Raw genomic sequence first — 10,463 nt, forward strand, 5'->3', positions numbered from 1 at the left:
AAGTATGACCGGCCAGATTTGGCAACCCTATTTCCATCAGTTTTTATTCATTTTTTTAAAAAAGTATTTTTTTTGATTTTCATTTGTATTTATAACAAAAAAGAAAACACAGGAACATGAGGCATATTAACAGTAAAAATCCAAATGATCGGTTATAACAATCATACCATAAACTATATACATGCTACTAGGGGTGTGATTGAGGCAAAGGTGTAACCTATTGGTTGCTGTAGCAGCATAAATGTTTTTTTTCCCCCTCCCTTTAATCCTGTGCTTGTTTTCCCTGTATTCTGGGTGGTGCCCCCCCCCCCCCCCCCCCCACACTTATTTTCCCTTGTCTAGTTCAGCCTCCACCCCCTATTCCCTGTTCTCCCTTAGTTGCTAGTTGTAAATGGTGAATTGTCTCCATGTATTCCGGTCCCTTGATGACAAATTTTATTTTCTCCAATTTGAGGAATGCCGCCAAGCCGGACAGCCTGCCCTGCCCTGGGGCCTTGGGCGGTGCTGCTGTTCTGCAGACGAGCAGGAGTCTCCAGCGGGTGATCAGGGAGGCTTCTGCCCCTCACCCTGTAAAGAGCTCTGGATTTTCCAGCACCACCAGGGACTGCCACCAGCGGGCACGGCTCCACCCTCACCCCAGTTTGTATTTAGATGTCAGATTTCCAACATCCATAATATCTTGAATTTTGTATTAAATTTGGGAGTTTCACACCCTCATTGTACACTTTTGTACAACACGAGACTTTTGAATCTTCCTTCAGTACAAGGCAGAGAATTAGTGGAACAACGTTTTTTTTGTCGAATCCCAACAGCGCAAAAGGAGGCTAATTAACCCATCGAGTCTGCACCGACCCTCAGTAAGAACACTCCAGCCAAGCTCACTCCCCCATCCTATCCCAATAAACCCTTAACCTAACCTACACATCTTTGAACATTATGGAGCAGTTTAGCATGGCCAATCTACCACTGGTACAAAAGGTGAAGTCACACGGGATCAGGGGAGAGCTAGCAAGGTGGAGACAGAACTGACTAGATCATAGAAGTTAGAGAGTAGCAATGGAAGGGTGCTTTTCTGATTGGAGGGCTGTGACTAGTGGTGTTCCGCAGGGATCAGTGCTGGGACCTTTGCTGTTCGTAGTATTTATAAATGATTTGGAGGAAAATGTAACTGGTCTGATTAGTACGTTTGCAGACGGCACAAAGGTTGGTTGAATTGCAGATAGCGATGAGGACTGTCAGAGGATACAGCAGGATTTAGATCGTTTGGAGACTTGGGCGGAGAGATGGCAGATGAAGTTTAATCCGGACAATGTGAGGTAATGCATTTTGGAAGGTCTAATGCAGGTAGGGAATATACAATGAATGGTGGAACTCTAAAGAGTATTGAAAGTCAGAGGGATCTAGGTGTACAGGCCCACAGATCATTGAAAGGGGCAACACAGGTGGAGAAGGTAGTCAAGAAGGCATACGGCATGCTTGCCTTCATTGGCCGGGGCATTGAGTATAAGAATTGGCAAGTCATGTTGCTGCTGTATAGAACCTTAGTGAGGCCACACTTGGAGTTTGGTGTTCAATTCTGGTCGCCACACTACCAGAAGGATGTGGAGGATTTAGAGAGGGTGCAGAAGAGATTTACCAGGATGTTGCCTGGTATGGAGGGCATTAGCTATGAGGAGCAGTTGAATAAACTCGGTTTGTTCTCACTGGAACGACGGAAGTTGAGGGGGCGACCTGATAGAGTCTACAAAATTATGAGGGGCATAGACAGAGTGGATCGTCAGAGGCTTTTCCCCAGGGTAGAGGGGTCAATTATTAGGGGGCATAGGTTTAAGATGCGAGGGGCAAGGTTTAGAGGAGATGTACGAGGCAAGTTTTTTTACACAGAGGGTAGTGGGTGCCTGGAACTCGCTGCTGGAGGTGGTGGTGGAAGCAGGGATGACAGTGACATTTAAGGGGCATCTTGACAAATACATGAATAGGATGGGAATAGAGGGGTACGGGCCCAGGAAGTGTGGAAGATTTTAGTTTAGACAGGCAGCATGGTCGGCACGGCCTTGGAGGGCCGAAGGGCCTGTTCCTGTGCAGTACTTTTCTTTGTTGTTTGTTCTATCTTTGGACTGTGGGAGGAAACCGGAGGAAACCCACACAGACACGGGGCGAATGTATAAACTCCACACAGGACACCAAGGGCAGAATTAAATCTGGATCCCTAAGCTGTGTGGCTTAAACACAATGCTATGTTTTAAAAGTGGAAATTTCCTGCTTTCATTTCAATAAGTTCAATGATTTCAAATCCCAGAGTGTATCTAGTATCACAGCAGCCATTTGTAGAGCTGCTGAATCACCCTGTTTTATGATTCCCAAAGGGCAAGCATTCTGCACATCATTTCCCTGCACAGGAATGGAGGGGGCAATCTGACCTCAGTCAATTCAGCCACGTATAACCCTACCTACTGCTGGATGAGTGCAGTAATGCCATAGGATCTAGGAGTTATCTGCCTGGTAAGGTAGACACAGAGATCACATGTCACTGTTTTGAAGGGCAGGGAAGTTATCACATCTTCCTGGCCAATCTTTACCCCTCAGTCAACATCACTAAAACACATTGGGCTGGATTCTCCTGTACCACACAGCAGCCCCCCAAACCCCTGGATTACCTGGGTGCCCCGCACCCCAAGTACAAGGATGATCGGACCCCCATAATAGGGAGACCCCCCCTCCACAGTGTGATAGGGAGATCCTCCTCCCTCCACAGGGATTGGTGATTGGGAGACCCCCCCTCCACAGGGGCTTCTGTGGTGGGGAAACCCCATCCACAGGAACCACTGCGATGGGGACAGGGAGACCCCGGGCGGGATTCTCCAATCCCGCGGCAGTGTCCACGCTGTTGGAGAATCGCCGGCGGGCCGTGCAAATCACGCCACGCTGCTCCGATGCCAGCACGCAATTCTCCGCAGAGCGGGGAATCTGCACCATTGGCGTTGGCGTGGCGGCGTTCGCGGGCCACTTCCACAATTCATTCTGGCCCTTCCAAGGGGGCCAGCACGGCGCTGGAGAGGTTCACGCTGCTACAGCTGCAGATCCCGGCGCGAACTGCGCCGCAGGATCCGCGCATGCGCAGTTGCGTCGGCGCCAATGAGGACATGCGCAGTGGCACCGGCGGCAACGCTCGCATGCAGAGCGGCTTCCTTCAACGTGCCGGCCCCGACGCAACATGGCGCAGGACTACAGGCGCCGACGTGTAGGAAAGGACGCCCCAAGCTACAGAGGTCGGCCCGCTGATCGGTGGGCCCTGATTGCGGGCCAGGCCACATATGAGGCCCCCTCCCCCCCCCACGGTCGGACCCACCCCACAGGCCGCCACCCGACCCTTACACGCCAAGGTCCCGCCGGCCCAGAGCAGGTTAGAACGGCGCCGGCAGGACTCGGCTCTTTTCTTACCGCCGCTCGGCCCATCCGGGCCAGAGAATCAGCGAGCCGACCACGTAGAGCGGTCCATGACCGGCGGCGCCAATTCTCCGCTCTGCGGAGAATCTTGTGCTGGCAGCATGGCACGATTCGCGCCACCTGCCGGCGATTCTCCGACCCAGTGTGGGGTCGGAGAATTCCCCACCCCCCCCTCCCTCCTCCACAGGGGGAGACCGCCCCTCCACACGGGTCGGAGAATTCCCCCCCCCCCCTCCTCCACAGGGGGAGACCGCCCCTCCACAGGGATTGGGAGGTTCCCCCCCCCCCCCCCCCCCCCCCCCACAGGGACCCCTTTGTTACATCAAAGAGATATGAATGCATTCCAATCACTCACGGTTGTGATTTCACTGTACCTATATCTCTTTGATGTGGTCAATGTTTACAAAAATTGGGGTTTCGCCACCTAGGTCACTGAAGCATGAAAGGAAATGAATGAGCAAAGCTCCAGATGGTTTTTATGAGCTGTCAAGCACATGCTACTAGAAAGCTATGAATGGCCTGCACACAATGGATCTGTGGGGACCAGGCGCAGATACAGCTGCTCTCCTTCCAGGAATGGACTCCTGGAGCTGCAAGGTAAGTATAATAGCTATAATACTTCCCCCCGGCCTGGACTACTCTCTAGCTTCTAGACGGGCCAGTTTTCTAGGGGGAGGGAGCGATGGTTCTTTTAGGCAGGAGGTCCTTGGGGAGGGGGGTGGAATTTGTGGTGGGGCCCAATTGTAGGATTCCCAGGGAATCCTTCGGTATTCCACACCATGCAAAAATTTGCATGGCATGGAATACTAAATTTCTTCCCGCTTTACGACCGCAAAGGGATCGTAACTGGTGCAACTCAGATCGTCTCCCAAACAGTGAATCCCGCCCTTTATCTGATCATTATCGTATTTTTTGTTGCAGCTTGATGTGCTCAAATTGGCTGTTGTGTTTTCTAAATTGTTGCAAAGAGCTTTGGGACAAGGTGGTGATGAAAGGGACTATATAAATGCAAGGTTATTTTTACTATTTTGCCAACTTTTTGTAATAATTGATTTCTCATTGAGGGCAGCAGTCTGCTGTTTTCTTCTGTTTAAAAATGAAACCCTGCAAACTGCTATCCTCATTTATTTACATTGTGTAACTTTGACCTTCTATAGCAGCCACTTTCTTTCTGTTTGAAACATGGGCAAATTGATACTTGTAATGTGATCTAGAACTAGGGTATGATTTATGATGTGGTCGAGAGCAGAGGTGTGATTTGTAATGTGGTCTGGATCAGCGGGTGTGGCTTCTAATGTTGTCTTAAACCAAGGGGGTTTGTAATGTGGTCTGCACCAGGATGGGCATGGTTTGTAATGTGGTCTGCACCGGGGAGGGGCTGTGGTTTGTAGTGCGGTCTGAAGCGGTGTGGCAGAAATGGGGAGGAGGTTTGTAATGTGGTCTGGACTGGTGTGGCAGGAGGGAGGGGGTTTGTAATGTGGTTTGGATCAGTGGGTGTGGCTTCTAATGTGGTCTTAAACCGAGGGGGTTTGTAATGTGGTCTGCACCAGGATGGGGATGGATTGTAATGTGGTCTGGACCGTGGTGGGGGTGGATTGTAATGTGGTCTGGACTGGGGTGGGGGTGGATTGTAATGTGGTCTGGACCAGGATGGGGATGGATTGTAATGTGGTCTGGACCGTGGTGGGGGTGGATTGTAATGTGGTCTGCACCAGGATGGGGATGGATTGTAATGTGGTCTGGACCGTGGTGGGGGTGGATTGTAATGTGGTCTGGACCGGGGTGGGGGTGGATTGTAATGTGGTCTGCACCAGGATGGGGATGGATTGTAATGTGGTCTGGACCGTGGTGGGGGTGGATTGTAATGTGGTCTGCACCAGGATGGGGATGGATTGTAATGTGGCCTGGACCGTGGTGGGGGTGGATTGTAATGTGGTCTGGACCGTGGTGGGGTGGATTGTAATGTGATCTGGACCGTGGTGGGGGTGGCTTGTAATATGCTGCACCGGGGTAGGGGTGGATTGTAATGTAGTCTGCACCGGGGAGGGGCTGTGGTTTGTAATGTGGTCTACACCGGGGTGGGGGGCAGATTGTAATGTGGTCTGGATCGGTGTGGCGGGAGGGGGCAGGAATGGGGAGGGGGTTTGTAATGTGGTTTCAACAGGAGGCAGGGGTTTGTAAAGTGGAATGGAACTGTGAAGAAATAAATAAGATATCTTCCTCATTAATCTTTATATTTGAATTCTACAGCCAAAAACTGGTGGGACAAGTCCAGGAAAATTACTTGTGGAAAATCTCTGCATGAAAGCAGTAAACCAGTCTATAGGTAAGTGACTGTGTAACATGGACACTGGACCAAGGAGAACCCAGTTAAGTAGAGAAGATACTGGAATGTATTAACATAGCACTGGGGACGGGTGGAGCAGTGGTTAGCACTGCTGCCTCACGGTGCCGAGGACCCGGTTTGACCCTGACCTCGCTCACTGTCGGTGTGGAGTTTGCGCATTCTCCCCACGTGGGTCTCACCCCCACAACCCAAAACTCTGCAAATTGGCTACGCTAAACTGCCCCTTAAAAAAAAACATAGCGAGGGGGGGGGTTAGGGTGGGTGGGGGTGGCGGTGTTCAAACACAAGATGCTTGTCGTTATGACACTCGCATTACCAGCAATGGCCTGGCGGCTCATCCCTGCACTATTGCCCTTGGAATTCCCCAAGGATCTATCCTTGGTTTTCTCCTTTACCTGAGGGCAGCATACAGCTGAGGCAACAACATCAGCCGACAGACGCCAATCTCCATGCTTGTATAGATAGCACTCAGCTCTTGCAATCCATCTCTACTCTCAACCCCTTCACTGCTGCTGTGCAGTCTGACTGTCTATTTGATTTAGCCGTAAGTATTTAGATTGATTGTCACGTGTACCGAGGTACAGTGATAAGTACTGCTCTGCGTAGAGTCCAGGCAGATCGTTCCATGCATGGAAACAAATAAGGGACATAGGATGAATACACAATTTAAATACATAGGCACAGGCATCGGGTGAAGTCTACGTAATGTAGTACTAATCAGTAGAGAAGATGTGTGAAGAGATCAGTTCAGTCCATGAGAAGGTCAGAGTCTGGTAACAGTGGGGAAGAAGCTGTTTTTGAACCTGTTAGTGCATGTTCTCAGACTTTTGTTTCTCCTGCCCTATGGAAGAAGTTGGAAGAGAGAATAGCCCGGGTGGGAGGGGTCTCTGATTATGCTGCCCGCTTTCTAAGGCAGCGGGAGGTGTAGACAGAGTCAATGGATGGGAGGCGAGTTTGTATGATGGACTGGGCTATGTTCACGACTCTCTGTAGTTTCTTACAGTCTTGGGCCGAGCAGTTGCCATACCAGGCTGTGATGCAGCCAGATAGGATGCTTTCTATGGTGCATCAGTAAAAATTGGGGAGAGTCAATGTAGACTTACCGAATTTCCTTAGTTTCCTGAGTAAGCAGAGGCGCTTTTGTGCTTTCCTGGTAATAGCGTCGACGTGGGTGGACCAGGACAGATTGTTGGTGGATGTGTACACCTAGGTAATTTGAAGCTGTCAACCATCTCCACAATTCACTTCCTGAAGTCGATTACCAGCTGAGTTTTGCTGACGTGAGGGAGAGATTGTTGTCATTGCACCATGCCACTAGCTTCTTTATCTCCCTCCATGATCCCTCCAGCTAAGCATCAAGAGGACTGAATCCGTTGACTTTCGTCCTTGGGCATTATCACAGTCTTCTATCACAGTTAAATAAATCATTTGAATTCACCATCTAAGGTCTTCGTTCTCGCATAAGTCTTGTTGAATCTGAATTGGTTTACAATTGGGGATTTATTGCAAACAACCTGTAACCATAAATCAGCCAAATTGACATTAAGTGGGGACTGTGACAGAGACCAGTCTCTGTAACAGGTTGTAGAGAAACCTATTGAAATGGTTTACTGACTTGAAAGAAGCCTGTGGGGGTTGGAGAGGTTTGTAGTTTCTGAGGCTGTCGTGCAACACATTGGTAATGAAACTGTGAGTGAGCATTCTTTTGTTCCTGCACTGTGCTATTGACAGGGCGAGCCATCCGTCACCGAGAGGACTATGCTACTATTGTGCTACTGGACCATCGCTACACCCGGCCCAGCATTCTTAGCAAGTTGCCAACTTGGATTAAAGGACAAACGCATGCAGAAACCTCTTTTGGGCCCGTCCTTAAAGCCATTGGAAAGGTGGGTCAACTGAGATGTTGCATTTGGCACCAGTCAGCCTATGTAGACAATATGGAGATTCTTCCTATGTATAGTTGAGAGAATTAAATGTAACTCATTGGTTTCAAAAATGATGCTCCCTTAATGCAACCACTTAATTTGAGGAAGAGTCCAGATTAGTGTTGCATTAAATACTTAACAAGACTCCATGATTTATTTATGTGTTGCAGTTCTTCCGAGACAAGAAGATCTGTGGAGATGCGGTGGAGTAGCTGAAAGAGACCACTGCTATGTTTACAGCAGCTTTACTCATGAATTTTACCTGCTTCAAGCCATTTCCTCAGTTACATAGGCCTTTCTCAATTGTATAAAAATGAAGTAAAGTTGATTCGAATAATTTTTTTTACTTCTGTTGGCTTTCTTGTGATGATATTTATCGGTTGAGTGCTTTGTGAGAAATGTTTCTATCCTCTTTGCTGACTCTCTCAATAATTAAAGATCGAGGTGGCGTTGTTTGTGTGTTTTGTGAGGGCCACAAAGAATCCAGCATGGCTTTGTAGAGTCAAAAGAAAATAATTTTATTTACAATTATATATACACAACAGTAGTCTTCACCACTGCTTCACTACTCTAACTGGTACCACACTGGCCAGCTCTATTTACACAGGTGTGACTGCTAATGATTCCCCCCCTCATTGGGGGAGCTTATACCCTCTAAAATACATTATGGGATACCCATTAGTCCCCAGCCAATAGTATTCAGGCAGGTTATAACAGTGTGGTAATCCTGTATCCCAACCTCTGAAGGATTCTGTCAGCTATTCGGGTGCCCATGTCTTGCAGGTGAGAGCACATAGCAAAGGCAACAGAGCCCAGGAGGAAGAAAGAGAGGGAATATCAAATTTGTAAACTGTGGAACAAAACCCAAGAAGGACGAATACAAAACCATGGGATTGACACAGAGAGGCATTGAACGTGGGTTTAGGTTTCCAGGTTTTGTGTGACAATAAAGGTAAATCATTACAAATATTGAAGCACGGATCATTTTTATTTTACTACCAATTCTTCCTAAGAAGAGCAAAAGCAAAATACTACAGATGCTGGAAATCTGAAATACAGAGGAAAGTGTGGCATATTTGTAGCATTTGCTCCTCTTAAGAGAGTAACTACTTTGTCTGGCATGATTTGCAAGTTACTGGTGGATCTGTTGCTTTGCACTCACCTCTTCCTTCCCTCACTTCAACCTTCTCTCAGCTTCTGCCTTCAGGCACCGACGAACCGACACCTGCCCAGCAGAATGAGAGTGTGCTATAAAAGAGTAAAATTTCGAAGTTTGCCAATTATGCCAAATGTGGATAAAAGCAAAATACTGCAGATGAGCATAACATAAGAATTAGGAGCAGGAGTAGGCCATCTGGAGCCTGCTCCGCCATTCAATGAGATCATGGCTGATCTTTCGCGGACTCAGCTCCACTTTCCGGCCCGAACACCATAACCCTTAATCCCTTTACTCTTCAAAAAACGATCTATCTTTATCTTAAAAACATTTAATGAAGGAGCCTCAACTGCTTCACTGGGCAAGGAATTCCATAGATTCACAACCTTTTGGGTGAAGAAGTTCCTCCTAAACTCAGTCCTAAATCTACTTCCCCTTATTTTGAGGCTAAACCCCCTCGTTCTGCTTTCACCTGCCAGTGGAAACAACCGGCCCACATCTATCCTATCTATTCCTTTCATAATTTTATATGTTTCTATAACATCCCCCCTCATCCTTCTAAATTACAAAGAGTACAATCCCAGTCTACTCAACCTCTCCTCATAATCCAACCCCTTCAGCTCTGGGATTAACCTCTGCGAATCTCCTCTGCACAGCCACCAGCGCCAGTACGTCCTTTCTCAGGTAAGGAGACCAAAACTGAACACAATACTCCAGGTGTGGCCTCACTAACACCTTATACAATTGCAGCATAACCATAACATAAATTGTAGGCCCAATTTATATGAGCATGGAGGCGATGGACGCAGTCATTGTGGGCACAGAGGCCCGAAAGCAGAACACCTAGTCTGTGTGGCTGTGGAGGTCCGGGAGGAGGTGGGCCCAATCAATAGGGGGCTGAGGCCCAGGAAACTAATAAGAGAAGCGTGTGGATTCAGAGGAGTACCAGTTTATACAAAAAGACATCAGCAGATCCCCAATAAGGCATTCTCCAGGGATTGACCACATCGCCCTGCTCTCACTAGCTCCTCGACATTCATTATCGGTCCCATCTCTTCAGGTAGAAACATTAATGTTTGTGTCAGAAGCCACTGGTATCACTAGAAACAATGGAGGAGGGCATTGAACAACAGAGTCAACAATATTTTAATGATCAGCCTTGAGTACTCCAGGTGTGGCCTCACTAACACCTTATACAATTGCAGCATAACCTCCCTAGTCTTAAACTCCATCCCTCTAGCAATGAAAGACAAAATTTCATTTGCCGCCTTAATCACCTGTAAACCAACTTTTTGCGACTCATGCACTAGCACACCCAGGTCTCTGCACAGCAGCATGTTTTAATATTTTTCCATTTAAATAATAATCCCTTTTGCTGTTATTGTACCAAAATGGATAACCTTTTTGGATACTGTTGCGGGGGACGACTTACCAGGGGTAAGCCACGGGGCACAGGTCTCTGGCACAGAGTCTGTCCCTGTTGCTCAGAAGGGAAGGGAGAAGAGGAACAGAGCACTTGTCATTGGGGACTCCATAGTTAGAGGAACAGACAGGAGGTTCTGTGGGAACGAAAGAGACTCACGGTTGG

General features: G+C 48.2%; 1 protein-coding gene across 5 annotated transcripts in view; it reads left to right on the forward strand.

Annotated features, from left to right (window-relative positions):
- The window catches only part of ddx11 (DEAD/H (Asp-Glu-Ala-Asp/His) box helicase 11), a 155,283-nt gene extending 146,597 nt beyond the window's left edge, over positions 1–8,686 (forward strand). For all 5 annotated transcript variants that reach the window (XM_038780636.1, XM_038780633.1, XM_038780635.1 and 2 more), the window contains exons 25-27: positions 5,698–5,773; positions 7,526–7,680; positions 7,890–8,686. In XM_038780636.1, coding sequence (XP_038636564.1) covers positions 5,698–5,773; positions 7,526–7,680; positions 7,890–7,931 — 273 coding nt within the window. In that variant the 3' untranslated portion in view covers positions 7,932–8,686. The remainder of the gene's footprint in view (positions 1–5,697; positions 5,774–7,525; positions 7,681–7,889) is intronic.
- Positions 8,687–10,463: the final 1,777 nt, after the last annotated feature.

This window comes from Scyliorhinus canicula, chromosome 20 (genome assembly GCF_902713615.1).
Source record: "Scyliorhinus canicula chromosome 20, sScyCan1.1, whole genome shotgun sequence".
NCBI lineage: Eukaryota > Metazoa > Chordata > Chondrichthyes > Carcharhiniformes > Scyliorhinidae > Scyliorhinus > Scyliorhinus canicula.